Source organism: Ovis aries, chromosome 23 (genome assembly GCF_016772045.2).
Source record: "Ovis aries strain OAR_USU_Benz2616 breed Rambouillet chromosome 23, ARS-UI_Ramb_v3.0, whole genome shotgun sequence".
In the NCBI taxonomy this organism is placed as follows: Eukaryota; Metazoa; Chordata; class Mammalia; order Artiodactyla; family Bovidae; genus Ovis; species Ovis aries.
Window position 1 is genome coordinate 1,067,448 of NC_056076.1, and position 23,521 is coordinate 1,090,968.

Sequence of the window (23,521 nt, forward strand, 5' to 3'; positions counted from 1 at the left end):
GCCTCTCACGGCTTGAAGTCAACCCCCAGACGCCATTCCTGGAACAGGAGAAATGCATCTGTGCACATGCTTAGGTAAGTCAGAAGACGCTCTCTTTTCAGGAAAATGAACACGAAGAATTGCCGCAATATGAGAGACTCAGAAACCAGTACATTCTACTCAATAAGTCACACTTTCTGATGCTAAGATGACACAGGAGCCTAAGCAAATAGGGATTATAAGAGTGAGTATGGTGTTGACGTGAGTATACAAAGCCGGTTAAGTCTCCTAAATGATAAGGTTGCTTATTAACTGCACACATGCTGACAGGTCAAGGCTGAGGGCAAGGAGAGAACATCAACTAAGCCATTTCCCTGAAAAAAGCTCCAGGGTGCAATATTCTACCACTTTATTCAATAAAAAATGCTTTTAAAACAGTACTTTGGTGATTGGGAAACAATGCTATCATCTGTCAACCTAACTGCAGCAAAGTTCAATAAGGGAAATAATGAACCGTTTTGATGATTTTCCTTGGGCTTCAGGGACCTGCAAACACTGCGTCCACAAAGTGCTTTAAAAACTATGATGAAGTCAAGTCTTTTCATGTTCAGATTTGAAATATGGGCTAGGGATTTCTTAGAGGTTATTTACTGGCCTGCCATTTTAAATCATTGTCCAATTTCTAAAGTAGGAAGAAATTTTGAAATAAAAAATTTAAATATAAGGCTAGTAGTTTTAATTTAGTTTTGGAAATCTTTGAATCATTGAAATCTCTCTCTATTGTGAATTCCTAATTTAAAATTTAAAAAATGTTAACATAAAAGTCTAAAGATAAAAATTCTAAGTATTTTAAATAAAACTTTGTATTTATTTTTGGAAGGTAATAAGGTAAACATATAAGATTTTTAAAACTTCCAATAAAATTTTCCTTGGAAAACATCTGTGGTCTAAGTTTTCCATGCTCAGGACTAGGAAAAAATACGTTTCAATAAGTAATCACATGGAGCTCGAGAGGATTTCTAGAACACTAGAAAGTGTAACTCCTTTGCAAGAAAAAGAGGGGCAGCGTTGCCCTCCAACGTGTGTCTGCTCCAGGCCAACCCGAGGCCAGGCCAGCCTCCCGGACACCTGACTACCCACCTCTGCGGCCCAGGCCCCACGTCCACTGCGACCGCGAGTGACGTGTGTTCCAGGTGATACACACGCGGTTCCAAAGGCCGTACCGAGCTCTGGTGGAAAGGAGGTTTCTACACACCTGCTGGTCAATGAGGTCTATCAAGCAGAGCACGGGGGGGATGGACGGGACTGCGCTCCTGCCCGCTGCATCACTCACCAGGGATGTGGGGCCTGGAGGCTGTGCCCCAAGGGTGGATCCCACCGCCAGGCTGTGTCCCACGGCCTGGATCCATTCTGCACGAAGGCTCAGCTGCGCTGCGGGGCGTCCCCACGGCTGACCACAGCCTGGCTCACAGCTCACAGGTTCCCCAGCACTTACTGGGAAGACAGGCACTGAGCCTCACAGAAGGGAAAGGCTGAGCCATGGGGCAGGCTCCTGCTGGCCCTGCTGGGGAAGCCACACACACCGGTGGACGTGACAGCAGAGAAGCAGACTCACAGATTCAGATAACAGATGAGTGGCGACCAGTGGGGCGGGGGAGGTGGAGGGCAGGCCGGGGGGAGGAAGAGGCACAAACCGTCATGTACAAAACAGGCTACAACACGGGAAACACGGCCAACATTTTACAGTACCTATAAACGGAGTATAGCCTTTACAAATTGTGAACCACTGAGCCACCAGGCAAGTCTACCTTGTACACCTGTAACTCATACGGTCTATCAGCTATACTTCAGTTTAAGAAAAATGGAAATACCTCTGTAACGAGAGCTTCAAAAATAAATTTTAAAAAACCACAGCTGTGGTAGGAGCTCTGTCAATGCCCCAAGCTGCTGCTCCACTGGGGGTTCGCCATCGGGAAGTCAGGACAGGCTGTGGGCCCTGCGCTGCACACCCCGGCCTGCACCCTCTCAGAGCCTGGCAGTACCAGGGGAGGGACTAACTGGGGCGCGGGGCCTCAGCTGTGGTATGACCGACTGGATCTCCAGGGTGGAGAAGAGCTGGCCCCACCTGCGGAATAAACAGCATTCCTAGGGCTGAGCTTCCCAGGTGGCACCAGTGGTGAAGAACCTGGCTGCCAGCGCAGGAGACGGGAGAGACGCCTGTTGGTCCCTGGGTGGGGAAGATGCCCCAGAAGAGGAAACGGCAACCCACTCCAGTATTCTTGCCTGGGGATTCCCATGGGCAGAGGAGCCTGGTGGGCTACAGTCCACGGGCTGCAAAGAGTTGGACATGACTGAGTGACTGAGTGTGCACACACACACATACTGTACCTAAATTCTAGCAAAATACCTGGAGATCTGACTTGCAAGCTTGGTGATTGCCTTGGAGAGAGATCACAGGAGGATGCAGCCTGCAGACCTCACGGTGTCAGCAGGCAACAGGTCCTGCTCCCCGCCTCCCTGTACCCAATCCCAGGGGGCTCTGGGATGAGAAAGCACCTGCCCACAAGGACGGGCTGAGGGCAGGGGTTAGGCCAGGAGGGCACTGGCCTGTGGCGAAAGCCCATTCTGAAAACCACAGACAAGCCCTCCTCACCCCACGAGAAGACGGAGCAAGCACTCCTGGTGGGGCCGGGAGGAGCCAGGGGAGGCGCTGTCTGCGCCTGCGGGCCTGCCTCGGACGCGGCCCTCGGTGACTGACCTCGTCAGGGCTGGAGGCCTGGTAGGTGCGGTTGTCATCGCTGAAGTCCTGGTCCGCCTCGGCAACCTCGGTCTCGCCAGCTGCGCCGCGGGCCTCATACACAGGCGTCACGTTGTGACACAGGGCGACAGCCTTCACAGCCTCGTGGACCCGGCTGCTCACGCTCCTCCTCACCTTGGGCGCAGACGACGCGGCTTTCCTCGGAGGGGTTGAAATGGTGCTGCTTCCGCCAGCCTGACACTGTGTCTGCAAACACGGACGTCGCAGGGTTAGAGGCAAGCGGGCGCATGCTGGAGTTACCCACACGCACGCCTGTCACGGACGGCCAGGCCGGGCTGGAGAGTGGCTGGGATGACAACCGCCTGCATGTGACCCACGGGGCAATGACGCACCTGGGGATCCTGGGGCCACAAGGTGCCTGGACATTTCCCGGTTGTCCAGTAACCGAAATGTTTGCTACAGTACTCAAAATTCGACCATCTCCTTTTAGTAGGTTCACTGCAGCCTGTCATGCAGGTGCCCAGTCCTTAACAATTCCTGTTTATCCACCACTTCTAAGAGCAAAGTTAAGAACAGAAGACTCCCAAGTGCTTTCCTTTCTCCTTAAAAACTGTGTGCATAACTGGTCTGAAGTTAAGAGCAGGAAAAAGCATTTAGGATGGTTCCCTTAATACTATGGACTCATTGGCTTTGCATCAGTCTCTGAAGTTAACTGTCTGGTTTGCAGACAAGGAGTGTTGGATATAGTAATTGCCTCCTGACAGCCCTGGACACACCCCACCCACAACCCTGTTCACCTCCTCCTGGGTGGGGCTGTGGGAGGACCCCGACCCCAAGGCCCATCAGATGCTTCTCCACGGAACACAAGGGTAACTCCTGACACCCCTGGAAAGCCTCTCCGCTTTTGGGTGGCTGTGCAGAGCAGCTAAGCCATGCCCATCCGCCCGTCAATCACGGATCCGGCTAAGGAGGGGGTGGCCCCCTGCTCAGCTGGCGCCCCTTCCAGCCTGCGCCCCCCACCCATACCTGCATCCTGACCGCACACCCACACAGCCACCAAGCAGCCCTGCTCCTGCTGACTCAGGCTGAGTGCTTCACTCCACTCAAGTCCACTCAGGATCCCAGGTGTAAGTACGATCAGGCTGCACCAGACTCACGTTCCGTTACAGTGGACTTAAATTATTGTCATCTCATTAACACTAACAAGCAGAAGGGAAGGAAGAAATCCATTCACATAAAAACCTGGATAACCAGCCAATGAACATAGCTTTCACTAAAAAACGTTTGTAAGATTCTTCTTAGATGGGATACTATTTGCTGTGTCTATATGACATCTTTTCTGCTTTTAATTTTTTCTAGTAAAATAACATTTGGAGCTACTGAAGTCATATTCATGGGTAATACAGGTTTTTTTTTTTTTTTTAAGATATCACCTGGCACTATTTAACCTAGACACAGATCGCAAGACAGGAGATAGTAGTCCTCCATTAAAATTTTTTCATCTATTAATAAATACTCTAGGTTCCAAAATACTCTATTAAAATGAATGACATCCAAATTGACTTTCTGTGTTTGTGCACAGATGAGTACTTCTGGGGGTGTCTGATCATACATATCACCCACACACACTCAGGTAAGGCTGTTTTCACTTGATAGCATCTCAAAAGTAAAGTACATGCCAGATGGGTGCAGTTCACAGAAAAAAGAGATGGTTTTCACAAAACTGAATATAAGGCTGACAACATACTTTGTGTTCAGAAAAAGCAAGAGAGTTCCAGAAAACATCTATTTCTGCTTTATTGACTATGCCAAAGCCTTTGACTGTGTTCATCACAATAAACTGTGGAAAATTCTGAGAGAGATGGGAATAGCAGACCACCTGACCTGCCTCTTGAGAAACCTATATGCAGGTCAGGAAGCAAGAGTTAGAACTGGACATGGAACAACAGACAGGTTCCAAACAGGAAAAGGAGTACGCGAAGGCTGTACATTGTCACCCTGCTTATTTAACTTCTATGCAGAGTACATCATGAGAAACGCTGGACTGGAAGAAGCACAAGCTGGAATCAAGATTGCCAGGAGAAATATCAATAACCTCAGATATGCAGATGACACCACCCTTATGGCTGAAAGTGAACAGGAACTAAAAAGCCTCTTGATGAAAGTGAAAGAGGAGAGTGAAAAAGTTGGCTTAAAGCTCAACATTCAGAAAACAAAGATCATGGCATCTGGCCCCATGACTTCACGGGAAATAGATGGGGAAACAGTGGAAACAGTGTCAGACTTTATATTTTTGGGCTCCAAAATCACTGCAGATGGTAACTGCAGCCATGAAATTAAAAGGCACTTACTCCTTGGAAGAAAAGTTATGACCAACCTAGATAGCATACTGAAAAGCAGAGACATTACTTTGCCAACAAAGGTCCATCTAGTCAAAGCTATGGTTTTTCCTGTGGTCATGTATGGATGAGAGAGTTGGACTATGAAGAAAGCTGAGCGCCAAAGAACTGATGCTTTTGAACTGTGGTGTTGGAGAAGACTCTTGAGAGTCCCTTGGACTGCAAGGAGATCCAACCAGTCCATCGTAAAGGAGATCAACCCTGGGTGTTCATTGGAAGGACTGATGTTGAAGCTGAAACTCCAATACTTTGGCCACCTCCTGCGAAGAGTTGACTCACTGGAAAAGACTCTGATGCTAGAAGGGATTGGGGGCAGGAGAAGAAGGGGACAACAGAGGATGAGATGGCTGGATGGCATCACCGACTCGATGGACGTGAGTCTGAGTGAACTCCAGGAGTTGGTGATGGACAGGGAGGCCTGGCGTGCTGCGATTCATGGGGTCGCAAAGAGTCGGACACAACAGAGCGACTGAACTGATGCATACAGCCACGCCGAGGCGTCTCTGGGGAAGGTGCTGCATTGCAGCTTGGCATGTGACAGGCCCTGTTACCGCAGCAGCACTGGGCACACTGGCAGGAGACACCTGCAGGGCTGGGCCCGCTCACCTGTGCGTAGGCATTCACGAGGTGGTTCTGGATCTCATCCATTGTGTCCGTCCCATAAGACACGGTGCCCAGGTGCAGCCGCTTAAACACCATCTCGTTCTGGGTGAGGGTTCCTAGGACAGAAACAGCAGGACACCGTCAATGCAGGGAGCTCGCTGGCGGTTCAAGGCTGGGCCCCAATGCACCACACGCAGGGCTGGCTGTGCCCTGCACCCTGAGCATGCGCTCTGCCACACTAAGCATCACCAAGTGCCGTCCATACCACCCTCATCTGCTCCATTTCACTATGAGGGCCGGTGCTCTTCCCGCAGCGTCAGGCTCCCTTTCAGTAATTCCCAGTGATGGGCTGGGGGCGGGGGGTTCTGGTTCTGCAGAGACAGTCCGGCCCTATCTCCCGGTTCAGATCTACTGTTGGTCCAAGGCAGATTTGCCCCTTGAGAGAGAGATGGGTGGAAAACTGGAAAAGTGACCCACAGCCAAGATCAGAACGTCGGTCCCTTTCACATGAATCTGTCGTGAACCACGAACTATTTTCCACCGAACAGAAACAACCTTCTCGAGACTGGACACCACATGAGTCGCAGAGAGAGGAGGAGAGGAGGCAGAGGCGCTTTCCCAGCTGCTCTCCAACCCGTGGGCCACCCTGTGTGCCCTCCTCACCCAGCCTGGGACCAACCACCAACCCGGGAAAACCACTTTCAGGAGGGTCCATGGTTTCGGCCTCCAATCAGAAAGATACACAACAGGCGCAGTGAAGTACCAGCATGGCAGAGGGGAGGCAGAGGAGAGGCCGTGTACTTCAGAAACTCAGTGAGCTCTCATTAAAAGTGGCACAGGAGGTCCCAACGTTACTCATGAGCCTGACAGGAGACTGCAGCCACTGTACGTGGATCACTTACTATGAAAACACACACACAAGCATGGACCTCAACATAAGAAGACACACACAAGCACGGGACCTCAATATGAAAACGCTCACACGAGCACGGACCTCAACATAAGAACACACACACAAGCACGGGACCTCAATATGAAAACGCTCACACAAGCATGGACCTCAACATAAGAACACACACACAAACACGGGACCTCAATATGAAAACGCTCACACAAGCATGGACCTCAACATAAGAACACACACACAAACACGGGACCTCAATACGAAAACGCTCACACAAGCATGGACCTCAACATAAGAACACACACACAAACACGGGACCTCAATATGAAAACGCTCACACGAGCACGGACCTCAATGTGCAAACACACACACAAGCACAGGACCTCAATGTAAGAACACACACACACACACGGGACTTCAATATGAAAACGCTCACACGAGCACGGACCTCAACATAAGAACACACACACAAACACGGGACTTCAATATCAAAACGCTCACACACACAAGCACGTGACCTCAACATAAGAACACACACACAAACACGGGACCTCAATATCAAAACGCTCACACGAGCACGAACCTCAATGTGCAAACACACACACAGCACGTGATCTCCATATGAAAACACACACAAGCATGTAACCTCAATATGAAAACGCTCACACAAGCACGGACCTCAATGTGAAAACACACACACGAGCACGGGACCTCAATGTGAAAACACACACACAAGCACGGACCTCAATGTGAAAACACACACACGAGCACGGGACCTCAATGTGAAAACGCTCACACGAGCACGGACCTCAATGTGAAAACGCTCACACGAGCACGGGACCTCAATGTGAAAACGCTCACACAAGCACGGGACCTCAATGTGAAAACACACACACGAGCACGGGACCTCAATGTGAAAACACACACAAGCACGGACCTCAATGTGAAAACACACACACGAGCACGGGACCTCAATGTGAAAACGCTCACACGAGCACGGACCTCAATGTGAAAACACACACACGAGCACGGGACCTCAATGTGAAAACGCTCACACAAGCACGGGACCTCAATGTGAAAACGCTCACACGAGCACGGGACCTCAATGTGAAAACGCTCGCACGAGCACGGGACCTCAATGTGAAAACGCACACACGAGCACGGGACCTCATGTGAAAACGCTCGCACGAGCACGGGACCTCAATGTGAAAACGCTCGCACGAGCACGGGACCTCAATGTGAAAACGCTCACACGAGCACGGGACCTCAATGTGAAAACGCTCGCACGAGCACGGGACCTCAATGTGAAAACGCTCGCACGAGCACGGGACCTCAATGTGAAAACGCTCGCACGAGCACGGGACCTCAATGTGAAAACGCTCACACGAGCACGGGACCTCAATGTGAAAACGCTCGCACGAGCACGGACCTCAATGTGAAAACGCACACACGAGCACGGGACCTCATGTGAAAACGCTCGCACGAGCACGGGACCTCAATGTGAAAACGCTCGCACGAGCACGGGACCTCAATGTGAAAACGCTCACACGAGCACGGGACCTCATGTGAAAACGCTCGCACGAGCACGGGACCTCAATGTGAAAACGCTCGCACGAGCACGGGACCTCAATGTGAAAACGCTCGCACGAGCACGGGACCTCAATGTGAAAACGCTCGCACGAGCACGGGACCTCAATGTGAAAACGCTCGCACGAGCACGGGACCTCAATGTGAAAACGCTCGCACGAGCACGGGACCTCAATGTGAAAACGCTCGCACGAGCACGGGACCTCAATGTGAAAACGCTCGCACGAGCACGGGACCTCAATGTGAAAACGCTCGCACGAGCACGGGACCTCAATGTGAAAACGCTCGCACGAGCACGGGACCTCAATGTGAAAACGCTCGCACGAGCACGGGACCTCAATGTGAAAACGCTCGCACGAGCACGGGACCTCAATGTGAAAACGCTCGCACGAGCACGGGACCTCAATACGAAAACGCTCACACAGCACGGGACCTCAATGTGAACACACACACACAGCATATGACCTCAATGTGAAAGTGCTCACACACGCGCAGGACATCAATATGAAAACACACACACAGCACGGGACCTTAACGTGAAAGCACGCACACAAGCACGGGACCTTAACGTGAAAACACGCACACAAGCACGGGACCTTTGCTTTTCCCGCTCCACAGAAGGACAGCCACACGGGGCGGGGGGCCGGTAAATGCCCTGTGAGCCCATCCCTGGACTGCAGGCTGGCTCGACGTCTGAGGATCCCTGCACTTGTGTTGAAGCTCCGAGGAGGGGTGCCCTCAGGCACTGACGCAGTTCTAAGTGTGAACATGACGGAGAGCCATGTGATCACAGCACACGCCGGACCCTCCTCATGGGTTCTCGCCCCCCGCCCCTGCCCCCGATAGGAGATTTACTTAAGAGACTGTTTTGACAAACACTCTCAGAAGAATGCATTACATTATATACACGTATATATATGCTGCGACCAGGCCTTCTCGAGTTGTGGCGAGGAGGCCTCTCTAATCACGGGCGCGGCCTTCTCGCGGTGGTGGCCTCTGCTGCTGTGGAGCACCAGCTCTAGGGCACACAGGCTCCCGCAGTCGCAGCTCACAGGCTCGGCCGCCTGGAGGCACGTGGATCCCCATGGACCAAGGATCAAACCAGCATCCCCTGCACTGGCAGGCGAATTCTTAACCAGTGGGCCAGGGAAGTCCCCCATCCCTGCTTTAAATGGAAGTAACTGGCATGGAGAAGTCAAAGCAACACTTGCGGTCAGGCTGTTAGTGAAACAGCGAGCGAGACAAGAACACGGACCCTCTGATAGCAGATCGCACGTCTGTCACCGCGGGGCGCTGCTGCAACCTGAGGCTTGACTGACAACCAGGTTCTGGTGCCAGTATCTGCGGAGCCACTCAGAAACACGCCGCCTCCTCCACAAGCGTGCCACGCTATGCATAAAAGAGCTCCTAAAGTAAGCACAGCCCGACAGGTGACGAGAGCAACAGCGAGTCCTCGGCCTCCGGCGCAGGCCGGGTGCGGACTGGGCCGTCCACCAGCCTCAGAGAGTGGCTGAGGGACGGGCCACAAGGTGACAGGGAAGCGGCTAAGTGGCGGGATTAAAATATCCATTCACGGACTTCCCTGCCTGCCCACTGCCTAGGAACCTGCCTGCCAGCGCGGAAGACACAGCGTGGATCCCCGGGCCGGGAAGGCTCCACAGGCAGTGGGGCAGCTAAACCCATGAGCCCCAACTACTGAAGGTGCATTCTAGTCTGGGAGCTGAAACTTCTGAAGCGCGCGTGCTCCAGAGCCCTGCTCTGCAACAAGAAGCCACTGCGATGAGAAGCCCCCAGACAGCAATGAGGACTCACGGCACCCAAAAATAAAACAAAAAAATAGATAGAATCAAAACCAACCAACCAACCAAAAAACAGCGTTATATCTTATGGTGCAATAATGGAAACAAAACTTCTAAAGTGATAAGGCTAATTTACCAAACCATGTAAGCAGACATTCGACATTATTTAACGGGGAGTCACATTCTACGTGCAGCACACCAGGCCTTCCTGTGAGCCCTGAAGCACTGGCACCCTCCCTCACACCCGGGCACCCGCGTCGGTGAACAACCACACCAGCGAAGCTGTTCAGGCTGCTTCACTGAGGCCCCACTCGGGCTCACCCAGCAGGAGACACCGCCGTGGTCCTCTGGGGTCAGGCCACCAGCACATCCCCCGTGCATGTGTGCACACTGCTGGGCACATCTATGCTCTGGTGCCCTTGGAAACCAGGGAGACAGTGCTTCCACGGGCCGCCACCGCTTCCTACAAAGTTCCCTGTGAGTCGAGTCTCAGCAAGGCAGTGTGCTGGGCAACGGATGCTATGATTACAATGCATCCGAGAACCTGTTGTTTCAGAGGGTGTTTCAGGAATGGCTTTGTTCTACATGAAGACAAAAACTAACAAAGGAATTAATGTATTGCTTTAACAGGCTGCACCCAAGTCCAGTTTTAAAATTTATGAATCCTCAGCAGCATTGTTCTCAAACAATGGCATCTTGGGGCCGGCGGGGAGAGGGGACGTCCTCTCAGCAGGTTCGGGGCACACAGCCTGTCCTCCGGCTTCAGCATCATCTGCGCGCTGATCACACCACGCCTAGGATTTCTGGTCAGTGTCAGCACGCTCTGCATCCTGGCAGCTAACAGATGTCTACCCTTGTCGAGTGAATTACTTTATGTTTCACGCACCGGCGGCCTCAGATGCGTCACTATGGCAACGTCATTAATTTCAGATCTTACCGGAAACGTGCACTCCAATCAAACCTAATTACAGCACACGGCTTTCTTGTCCAGGAGGAGGAAACTGTAATGCAATTATTGGAATACTTCATTTTCTGTTCTGCTGCGGCAAATGAGAGACACCCTGATGGACGCTTCTTGTCAGAAAGCTTATTGATGAAGCGCAAACCCAATTTACAGCCGCACGAAGACCTACCTCACAGCTCCGCCAGCCCCATGAGGCTCCTGACAGCAGCTCACCCCCAACCCAGCCTCCGATGGGAGGGGTGCCCACACCCGGCTCATCCTGGGAGCCGTCCTGGGGCCTGAAAGGCAGGCCAGACCCAGGAACTCAAGAACACCGCCACACAGCAACATCAGGAGCTGAAGGCTTCCAGTTTAGAAGACGAAATGAATAATATTTTCTCTATTTTATACAATTATTCTGGTTTTTTTTTTATTCCCTAAAATCTCAGGAACCAAGATCATTTATCCAAAACCTAAAGAAGCCTTTAAAAGTAGCCTTTTAAAAGTAGCAGAGTGAACTGTGGGAGAAATGAGGCTTTGTTTTTATGACTCTGGGCAAAAACCACTTATCCTTACCCTGACTGTAACTCCAACTCAATAAAGAAAAACGGAGGAGCTTACAGAATGCTAACTTTGTTATTGTTTAAAATGCAAAACAACAGTTAGGCTTTGGAGGACAAATATTGTCACAAAACCTTGACTTAATGACATCACACCGGCAGATACAGAGACTCGAGCTGACCACGTTCTGTCAGGCATGAACTTTGTACACTTCCGTGAAAGAGCAGGTCAGTGCCCCCCAGGGCGATCACGCACGATGGCCACACGAGGATTTCTGGTCCAGACAGCACCTGCTCCCCTGGGAAGAACGAGGTAAACTTGGCACTGGGGCAGGAGGTGACCACAGAGGCCCTGAGAGGGGGCAGGAGTGGTGGCTGGGGGTGGGGGGCCGGGCCTGAGGACGTGCCGAGCCCCCAGCCCTTCCCCGCCCCGTACACCTGGAGGGGCGCGCCCTGCGTGGGCCGTTGCTGCATGGGCCCCTGTAAGGACCTCCACGGCACCACTGTCCCGGCGAGGGCGCTCGCTCTTCACACGCACCGCTGGCTCTTGTGGCCAGAACTTTGCTAGGAACACCCGGCACGTGCTGGTAAGGATAAGGACGCATTAGAACCCTTGGCTGCTGCTGGCAGGAATGTAAAATGACGCAGGGCTGCCACGTCACCCAGCGCAGACGCTCCCCCAGGGAACGGGCGCTCCCCCAGGGAACGGGCGCTCCCCCAGGGAACGGACGCTTCCGAGGCACAAACGCTGGGCTGACCAGGCCAAGACCCGCCTGACAAGGTAGTCTGCCGCGGGCCGCTCCCACCAACTGCGACCAGACTTGGTGAGTCCTGTCTGCACATACACGTCAGACGTTTCATGAAGGTGGAATGACGCCCTCCTGCATTAGGATATCCTGCTCAGGAGAACAGGGCGGCCACACATTTAATTTGGTCTCGGTAAGGTCTTTCAATGTTTAAACACACATATCCACAGAGTCCTTACCCATTTTTTGCTAGAATTTATTTTTTAATTCTTTATACTTCTTGTTGCTATTCTAATTGGCATTTTTAGAATTAAGTGTCCTCATTGTTGCTGGTACAGAGAAATGCAGTTCAACGCTGATACCAAGTTTACACGTGTAAACTCACTAAGCTCTCTCACCACTCTAGAAGCTCCAGGGGGCTCTTCGGGTTTCAAGGTACAGTCATGAACTCGCCCTCTCTGGCAACAGCCTGCCTGTCGGCACTGGGACACTTGTCTCCTGGGGGTGGCTTGTGGTTCCCGACTGTGTTCACCAACAGCCGTCCACCAGGGCGGTGCTCTCTGCAGACAGCAGCCGGGTGCCTCCCTACCCATGCCTGCCGGCCATGGACTGACCACCTCTCCAGGACTCAGCTGGTTCTGGAGACATTTCTGACACGTCTGTAACATTTCATAGGGGTCTGGGTTTGCTGTGTGCCTGCTTCTCCATCCAACAAGTTCCAGCTGTTTTCCAGAAACAGCTCAATCTCTGGATCAGCTATGGGCAGTTTGCGCGTTTTCCAGTGTTGTTTGAGGCTAACTCTCTTAAGTTTTCTCCCATTAGCGCAGTGAGGCTGGGAAGGCACTTCCTCCACCTACCTTCTTGACCCCGAGCTCCTCAGGTCGCTATTTCTGAGTTTTTTTTTTGATTCACGGAGTATCACCTTCCCGGTAGATTCCTCAGCATCCCACAGAGACAAGCCCTAATGAAGACCAAACACAATCCAACAACTCTTTCTGACTGAGCTGCCAGAAACCTGTAATCCCTGTGTGAAGGCTGGCTGCCACACAACACCGAGCCCTCACCGTCGGGACATGGGCACCTCTGCACTGCCGTCGGTCTCCCACAGCTCTTTGCCAGCTCTGCTCACTGCCTTCACGTGTGCCCGCAGGTTCCTCAAGTTTGTGGTTACATGGACCTCAGCGATTCTAAACGGAATCATTCTTCAGTCTATTCCACACGTAAGGGAGTGACTTTTATCCCCGTTGCTATTTTAACCTGTAGCCTGCCACTTCACTGATTTCTGTTTTCAGCCACTGACTTCCTTGATTATTATATTTGTAGATATTTGCTGCTGCTTTTGCTTGTGGATCTTGCTTCTAGTTCCTGGCTCCCAGCAGTAGCTGGAGTAATGTCAAAGCCTGGTATATGTTAGTCTTTCTTCTTCCTGACTACAGTGAGGATTTTTCTAAGATTTTATTAAAAATAAGGTTGAATTGTAACTGACATGTATTTTCTTTGTTGCTCTTTTGTTGCTAAATTGTGTCCGACTCTTTCGCAATCCCATGGACTGTAGCCCACCAGGCTCCTCTGTCCAAGGGATTTTCCAGGCAAGAATACTGGAGTGGGTTGCCATTTCCTTCTCCAGGGGATCTTCCAGATCCAGGGATCAAACCTGTGTCTCCTGCAACGGCAGGGGGATTCTTTACCACTGCCAATGGTATGGTAAAATATGGGGAACCCATATTTTCTTTACCATTTATAGATGTTATTTCTAGTTGGCTAAGAATTACAAAGGAATCTACACCGTGAATCAGTCAATCAAGAAGGGATTTTAACCCTTAGATATGGCTCTTGTTATAGTTCTGGACTCAATCTGTCATTTATTTAGTATGTTATGAATTGACAAGAATTCTTTGATGAAAAAAATGAAATAAAGACAAAGCAAATTTGGAGCAGGGAACCCAATGGGGAAGAACCATTTGTAGAGAGGCTCTTTGGAGAATGTTACTGTTAAAACAAACATCAAATTCACAGATCTTATTAATCCTCATTTTCTTCTACCAGTTTGTAACTACCATTCTATAATAAACAAACCCTTTTAGCTCTTAAGAAGCTACCAGAAAGGTGTAACACGGGCAGTTAAATAGAACAAAATCACAAGTGTAAGGATGTGGAAGTTCAAAATACAGAAGTCAGTCTTTAAAAGTCTCTAAGAATCTCACATCTTGCTAATTCTGATGATCCTCTATGTCAGAGTCGGGAGACTGGCTGGAGGCCAGTTTCGCGGTCAGTCTGGGAAACGCTGTGAACTCAGCACTCTCACACATGTGCACACACACCCTACACATGCGTGGGCACAGGTAGGCCAGGGTCCCCCCACCCCCGCCCAGACGCCTCTAGGTGCGCGTGGGCAGAGCGGCACCTGTCTTGTCGGTCAGCAGGTACACCAGGCGCCCCAGCTCCTCCGGGATGGTGCTGGTCCGGACCACGGTGCCAGGAATGTGCTCGTCTTTCATGATCATCCACCCGTAGGCAGCCTTGCCCATGTCCAGGTTCACACGCAAACTGCCAGAGAAAACCCACTGCAGTCGTTAGTGACTCAACACTGCATGTCCAGCATGCTTTCCATAAAAATTTATTTACAGAGACATGCATTCTCTGTAATTTGAGGTGGAAGAGATAGATCATAGTGGATTTCAGACTTTAAGAGAAATGAATTTGTTGACACCTAAGTCGGCAGGCCCCTTCTCAGCCAGTCGCTCATCATTCACCCATCAGCCTGGTTTGCAATGCGGCTGGATGGACCTGGGAGAGGTGGACGGCAGCGTGGGTCCAGGCTCAAAGGGGCCAGCAATACGTGGGAGGAAATCGCCCCGAATCACTGAGCATCAGTATCTGAGAGGGGTCTTGACATCCACCCCTGTGATTCACAAGAACGAAGGAGAAGCTCCCCCATGTGGAGGCCGTGAAGGGGAGCAGGTTCTGGAGGAGGCTGGGCAAAGGCCCTCCGAGCACCAGCCCCTGAGCATCATGTTCATAAAAAAAGAGCAGAGCCACTGCATATGAAGGAAAAACACCTTCAACTAAGACGATAACACCATACAGGGAGGAAACAGAGCTTATGTTCACTCTGATTCACACTGGACATCTTGATCAAATGTCAGTCCAATAATTTTCATTTTTAATGCCAAAAGTTTCTAGAAGCTCAAATTTCAAACACCAAGTTGACAGAATAGTTATCATCCCTTACTTTAACTTACTTTTTAGTTAGATATTTAACTTACTTTTTAGTTATGTTCTAATTTTATGGAACTTCAAAACACAGGCCTCTGTTCAACTGGTATTGGATTGGCCAGAAAGTTTCTTCTGTTTTTCTGTAAAATGACTCTAGTAGCACAGCAGCACTTAGTTATCTCTAACTTCACTGACACAATTTTGTTAAGATTGTGACGGCTGTCACAGCATGCATTAAAAAAAAAAAGAATAAAATTGCTGAATTTTTGTGTAGCCATTTTAATATTGAAGATGAAAAAAAGCAACATTTTTGGCATATTATGCTTTATTAGTTCAAGAAAAGAAAAAACACAACTGAAACACAAAAAAGCTTCGTGCAGTTTATGGAGAAATTGCTGTGACTGATCAAACATGTCACAAGTGGTTTGTGAAGTTTCGTGCTGGAGATTTCTCGCTGGACGATGCTCCACAGTTGGGTAGACCAGTGGAAGTTGATAGCAAACAAATCGAGACATTAATTGAGAATAATCAACATTATACCACATGGGACACAGCCAACATACTCAAAATCAAGTTTTCAAATCAAGTGTTGAAAACCATGTGTACCAGCTTGGTATGTTAATCATTTTGATATTTGGGTTCCACATATGTGAAGTGAAAAAAACCTTCTTGATCATATTTCCACATGTAATTCTTTACTGAAACGTAATGAAATGTTCTGTTTTTAAAACAAATTGTGACAGGAAATGAAAAGTGGATACTGTACAATAATGTGGAATGGAAGAGATTGTGGGGCAAGGGAAGTGAACCACCACCAACCACACCAAAGGCCGGTCTTCATCCAAAGAAGGTGATGTTGTGTAAATGGTGGGATTGGAAGGGAGTCCTCTATTATGAACTCATTCTGGAAAACCAAACGATTAATTCCAACAAGTACTGCTCCCAATCAGACCAACTGAAAGCAGTGCTCGATGACAAGCCTGGGGAATTAGTCAGCAGAAAACACATCAGCTTCCATCATGATAACGCAAGGCCTCAAGCTTTTTTGTTGACAAGGAAAACTTACAGCTTGGCTGGGAAGTCCCGATTCATTCGCTGTATTTACCAGACACTGCACTTGCAGATTTCCATTGATTTCAGTCTTTACAAAATTCTCCTAGTGGAAAAAATTTCCATTTCACGGAGGACTAAAAATGCACCTGGAACAGTTCTTTGCTCACAAAGACAAAATGTTTTGGAATGATGGAATTATGAAGTTACTGAAAAATGGCAGAAGGTAGTGGAACAAAATGGAGAATACATTGTTCAATAAATTCTTGGTGAAAATGAAAAACATGTCTTTTACTTTTACTTAAAAACTGAAGGAACTTTTTGCCAACCCTATACTTTACAGTTACACTTTTTCTGAACAAAAACTATATAGTAAGCCTACTATTTTGAGTATTATAATAATAGATACCATATACATATTTAAGCTCGTTATATTACTAATTTAGCAACTGTGAAATTTTCTAAGACCTACTCCAAATAAGTGGGAAAACGGCTGCAGTTCTAGATGGTCGGTTGAATCAGAGGCAGTTATGACCTTTACTGCTAAATAATGTTGTTTCTATTCAGTCACTAAGTCCTGTCTGACTCTTTGCAACCCATGGACTGTAACCAGGCTCCTCTGTCCATGAGATTTCCCAGGCAAGAACACTGCAGTGGGTTGCCATGCCCTCCTCCAGTTACACATATAAGAAAATGGAATAAACTATCTTCACGAACTAGTGTGTTCAGGAGTGTCCCCGAGAGGAACATGCATAAGCCTGCTTCATGCTACAGTGAGAAAACACGAGGTTAATTTTAGAACATAGAGTCCATCTTAACGGTGGCACTTTCTTTCCCCATTTCTTCCTCACAGCCACAGAAGTGTCTGAGGGGGTAGCCTGGACCCTGCACAAGTGAGGTGCGCAGCATGGACCGTGGCATACCAACCCTCCACCCTCACCCCACCGACATGGCCTGCTGCATTCAAACTTAATTTGTTACAATTAAACCTGCACATTTATCAGAACCAGGTGAGCCAGCTGCAGGGCACACCAGGCTCCTCAGGGAGTGAAGCTACCTGAGATAATTCACACATATTTCTCCAAAGAGAGGCTTATTTTTAGATCCTCATCTGAGCAAAAGAAAATAAAAGTCATTTAAATGACACGCTTTATCTAAAGTAATCAAAACTGTTTCCTGTAAATAGTCATTTAAAGGAAAAAAGCTCAGATACAATTTTTCTGATCCCTCCCTCCCCCAAATGTTTTATTCTATGATTCTCTAAAATTTTCATGACACACCACAGATGGCAAGCGATGGTTCAACAATGTTTTCACCAGGTGATTCGCCCATGGCTCTCAGACTCAGGGCCAACCTGGACCAATGCACCTGCAGGTGTGATGGGGTCAGGCTCGTTTCCTGAGTAAGTCTGTAACCATGAATCTTGAACTTGTCTCAAGCTGTTTTAAGACAGGTAGTAACTACAAGTACACAGTTTAAAAGTCAGAGTATTTGTCTTGGAAAAACGTACTTCCATCTCTTATCTCAATGATTCCTATAGTTAGCTTTTCAAATACAATGGCAAAGAAACAAGCAAACTCCAAACAAGCCAAGAGCAACCACCACCACACAGCACACAGACATGCTGCACCGCGGACAAGAGCCGGGGGCGCAAGCGAGACACTGCGCACGGCGTGAGGCGCGCACGCGCGGCAGGCACGGGCTGCAGCCTGGACGCACAGGGGGCCCGGGAAGGTATCTGCGTGGAACAGGCAAAAATAAAAGTGAATGATGAATCAGATTTTAGAACTAAAATAATGCCAATAACTGAAATTTAGAAATTGGTTTAATATCTGATTAGATATAGCCAAAGATGAAATCAGTGGCTTGGAAGGCAGGTCATCAGGAACATTACTTATTAACAGAATAAACCAAGAAACAAAAAAAGGTGGAAAGTACAAAAGTAAAACAGGAGAAACAAAGGGTATGGGTGGATCTCTGCCCACCCAGAACAGGGCAAAGGCAGTATTTAGGGACAAACTGAGACCGTTCTTGGATGAGTGGAAGAAACCTATCTACAGATTCCGGAATAGACATCTATCTAGACACTGTGTCAGAGAGCAGGACGCCACCCACAAAGAGCACGCCTGAAAGGCACTGGGAAGGTCCCAGAGGGGAAAGGCCGAGATGAAGAGCAGCAACAGCAGCCACAGAAGCCAGGAGAGAGCGAGCTGAATGTGGCAGCTCAGAGAGCTACACAGGTGAAACTGTCTTTCAAGAGGAGAAACCTGGGGTTCCCAACAGAGACCCTCACTAAACAAAAACTAAAGAATACATTTCTGACAGAAGGAAAATTATCCTACATGGAACTTCTGAAAGGTAAGAAGAATAAAACATTGATAAACCAAAATTAAGAGGGAATGTGTAAAACAGTAATATCATGCAGTTTAAGAATACCTACAATTAGGATAAATTACAAAAATGGATTAGGTCAGAAGGGGCAAATGGAGTTAAACATTTGTAAGATGACATGCAAAGGAAACCAATACCTTTAGACTCTGAGAAATTAAGAATGTTTTTCATTTCAAGGACACATACTAAAAAGAACAGAAATTCTTATAAAACCTACAAACTACTACAGAAAAGGTGGAATTGAAAAAAAAAATGGTAAGAAAGGAGAAAAAATACAGAACAGAAATATACATTAAAAGCACAATATAAAATAATAGATTTAAACTAAAAATACAACAGTATTACAATAATTGTGTATGCACTAGTCAAAAACTATGAGTAGATTAAAATTAAACTTTATGCTATTTACAAGAGACACATATAAATATAATTACACAGAAAAGTTGAAAGTACGAAGATGGAAAAAGACATGCCAAGCAAATTAAAGCCAGCTGGCATCACTATATTAACATAAAGCAAAGTAGAATTTAATGCAAAAAGCCTTAGCAGAGATAAAGAAAGTCACTTTATATTGAGAAAATGCATAATTCAGCAGAAATATGTAATGATTTAAACCTGGATACCATCAATAGTAAAGTCACAAAATATATAATACCAAAAATAGACTTCAAAGGAAAAATAGATGAATTCACAATACTGATGGGTGATTTTGACACCATCCTCAGTAACTGTTAGAAAAGGTTGAGAAAACAAGCAAAAGGTACAGAGAAACTTATGAACAAGTTGAACAATCCTGACCTAACACACTGTGAAGCACGGAGACCAACAATTCAGACTTCATGTTCTTTTCAAGTACACAGGGAATGTCCACAAAAACCAACTAAATACTGGGCCCCATAACTAGTCTCAAAATATTTCATAGATGTGCAATAATGAATGGCATGTTTTCTGGTAACAACGCAATCAAGCCAACTATGAACAGAGACATATTTAGAAAAGTCGAATATGCTCATAAACTAAGAAATAACTTTGTAATAACCACGGGTCAAAGAAGAAATCACAGTGAAGATTAAACAATCTGTAGTTGACAATAACACAAATACTACATATGAAAACTTTTAGGATGCTGCCAACGTAGTACTTGTATAGAAATGTATAGCCTCAACTGCATATATTCAAAAGGGTAAAAATATGAAAGCTAGTGAGTTAATCATCTATCTGAAGAAGAAGAATACAAACCAAAGAAGGTAGGAGGAAAGAAAGAAAGAAAGTCAACATTACTAAAATAGGAAAATATTACAGAGCCACAGGGAATCAATAGAGTCAAGAGTAGATTTTCGTAAAGACTACTGAAGTTGACGAAACCACTGGAAGACTAATCAAGAAAAAAAGAGAGAAGGGGCAGAAATAAGTACCAAAAATAAAGGTGATCAATACCACAGATCACACTTATAAGAAGAGATTATAGGAAAACATTATTAACACACTTTAATTAAAATTTTTGAATACTTAGGTATAGGTGACGTATTTCTTGAAAACCATACTTTCCAAAACTGACTCAAGAAGTTAAAAACTTGAAATAAAGTTTTCTGACTAGTTAAAGTTAACTACTTAAACTTTAAGTATTTAAGAAATATATATAAACCAGTAGAGAAATCAACTCTGTTAAACAACTTTCCACAACAAAAAGTTCAGGCTGACATTGCCTCCTCGATGTGTAAATGTCCAAGGAATAAATAATTACAATTTCAAACAAAAAATTTTGGGAAGACTCATTGATGTATTTTAAGAGAACAGCATAATCTTGACACTAAACACCAAAAGATGTGAGAGGGAGGTATAAGTTAATCTCACTCAGATAAACCAATGCAAAATCTTCACAAAAATGACAAGCAAATGGAATCCAGTAATACATGAAGGAGTATTATGCCATGGCCAAGTTGTGCTTTTCCCCCCAAATAACACAAAGCAGGTGTGACATCAGAGAGTCAGTTGGTATAATCTGGCATATGAATATCTGAAGAAGAAAAACTTAAGATGAAAAATCATCTCAAAAGATTTAGTAGCAACGTTTAAAAAATTAAATCAGTGATTTAAAGACAAGTTTTAACAAAATAGGAATAGAAACAACTTCTATTATATATTGTAAAGAAGGGGTTCTGTAAAAACTTACAGCATCCTTATGATGAAATGTTGAAACCTCTGCCTTTCACATCGGGAACAAAGAAGGATGTGCAGTATCACTATAGCCACTTAACGTTAAGCTAGAAATCGTTGCTACAATGACAAGGCAAAGAAAGAAAGGGTGCAAAAGACCGAAAGGAAGCAAGCGATCACTGTCTACTGACTAGGTGATTATCTATAGAGAAAAATATAATAGATTTCACATTAATAATTAGAATCAATAAAATTTTACCAAAATGGATGGATTCAACCATTTTTATAGAAATCCATTTTATTTCTCTATACCAGCAACAAATATATAGGAAACAGTTCTTTCAAAAAATGGCATTTATAACAGCATTTGAAAAATGTCAAGTATCTAAAAACAGTTCTAACAAAAGTTACGCAAGATTTCAATGAAAGTGTTTAAAAAGTTTGAGATGTTAGAAAAGACCTAACGCAGGTAAGAGGTACTCCACAGTCATGGTTTGGAAGATTTAGTAGTGAATGTGAATGGCCAAGGAGAGCCCGCACGTGCACGCGATCGTGTCTGACTCTCTGCGACCCCGTGGACCGTAGCCCGCCAGGCTTCTCTGTCCACGGGGTTCTCCAGGCAAGGATACTGCAGTGGGAAGCTATTTCCTTCTCCAGGGGATCTTCCCAACCCGGGGATCAAGCCCGTGTCTCCTGCACTAGCAGGTGAGCTCCTGACCACCAGAGCCACCTGGGAAGCCCGGCCAAGGAGAGCAAAGGCACTCAATGAACACATGGAGGGCCTGCTTTTACCAAATACCCACTTATTATAAGGGCTTCCGAGCTAAGGCACTTTGTTACTTGGTCAGGAAAAGATAAAAAGACCAGAACAGGGAACCCAAAACAGACCTGTGCATATATGAATACTTAGCATGTGACAGAGAGGACCCTAGATCGTCGGGAAGAGGTGTTTTCTACAAAGGGTGCTAAGAGAACCGGTATGGAAAAATATGTGAAAATACTACTCTACACTATTAATCCCTGCCCCCCCACCCCCCAAATAGGAAACAACAAAAGCACTTCCAGTGGTCAAAGAGAAAACTAATAAACTTCTAGAAGTTAATACAGGAGGACAGCGTCACCATTCTGGAGTAGAGGAGGAATTCTTAAACACACACAGTGAAACGCAACAACAAAACAGAATTATAAGTTTGACAATGTAAAACTAACAATTTTATTTATAATTTAACCACTGGGTGAGTAAAAATTCAAGTTAAAGACTGAGAAAGATTATCAGCAGAACGGAGAACTGAAAAAGAACTAACATCCAGACATCATAAGTAACTACAAAGCAGTTGCAGTTAACTTCCCAGCAAAGCAGATTGCATAAGGTTTCAAGAGCTGAGAATAATTCCCTGTGCCTGGAAGCTCCAGCTCTGGACTCCCGGCTCCACAGCCTCTGCAGGACATATGTCAGCTCTGGCCTCAAAACTACCCTTTCTTTCCCCGCAAATGTAGCACACGCCTGCAGCCAGGCAGTTCTATCAGCCCATTTCCAGCCATGGAGAATTCCAGCCCATTTCTCCCACGCAGAATTTTGGGAGTCTGGTAGGCTTCTTATTTTGTTCTATCTCCGTCCCTTTCCGTCCAAGATGTCAGTGTTACTGCTGATACAACATTTTCAAAAACTCTGAGGGTCTCTCATGTGCGTCCTGGGGGGACCACACCATCAGACAAGAGCCCCTCCACAGGTCTTTGCTGGACAAGCCCATCTATTCTTCACTCCTGCTGAGATGGCTAAGTGGATCTTACAGTCACACATCTCCTCTCTTCAGCAAAAGGCTGTCCAGGCACACCCTAGGACTTCCCTCCGTGCATGCTTTCTACACACTGACTCTTCTAAGGTTGGCATCTTCTGCAGTCTGGAGAGACTGCAAATGTCCCAAGCCGTCAGTAACTGAATATCATTCTGAGGTCTAAGTAAGGTGGAAAGTACTCTTTCCCCCAAGCATTCTACCTGGAAAATGAAGCTGGCAGGTTAGCACAAACTTGTGATGTTGCAGGAAGGGCATCTGCCCTGTAAATAATTTGACAAAAATCTACGTATTTTCCTTCAGTAAAACTCCAGGAAAGTTAATCTCTAAATTCTGAAGCAAATGTTGTCCCTGTGTTAGCTAACGTTTTCAACACTCCCTTCTTGATGTGCTGACTGAGCAGAACTCTGGGCAGAGCACCGGGCGTCCCACCAAGCGGTCAGCTGGTAGCATGAATACGTGGGCATTTCCCTGGCAAGCCTTCCCACAGCCGCTGATTTGGCTGCTTGACTTAAGAGTGAAAGAGAGGAAAATGGTCTCCGAGGCCACACAAACCCTCATCAACGTCAGTGTTTCCACAAAGACGCTGTACCCACAAGAGGCACTCCAGTGTTTCTGGGAAGGAGCACCGCTGTC

The 23,521-nt window shown here is 47.1% G+C and overlaps 1 protein-coding gene across 7 annotated transcripts in view; it reads right to left on the minus strand.

Annotated features, from left to right (window-relative positions):
• ATP9B (ATPase phospholipid transporting 9B (putative)) overlaps positions 1-23,521 on the minus strand; it is a 156,566-nt gene that overhangs the window by 20,332 nt on the left and 112,713 nt on the right. For all 7 annotated transcript variants that reach the window (XM_042239458.1, XM_027960865.2, XM_042239456.1 and 4 more), the window contains 3 exons: positions 14,683-14,825; positions 5,743-5,855; positions 2,738-2,983 (listed from right to left, as the gene is read on the minus strand). In XM_042239458.1, coding sequence (XP_042095392.1) covers positions 2,738-2,983; positions 5,743-5,855; positions 14,683-14,825 — 502 coding nt within the window. The remainder of the gene's footprint in view (positions 1-2,737; positions 2,984-5,742; positions 5,856-14,682; positions 14,826-23,521) is intronic.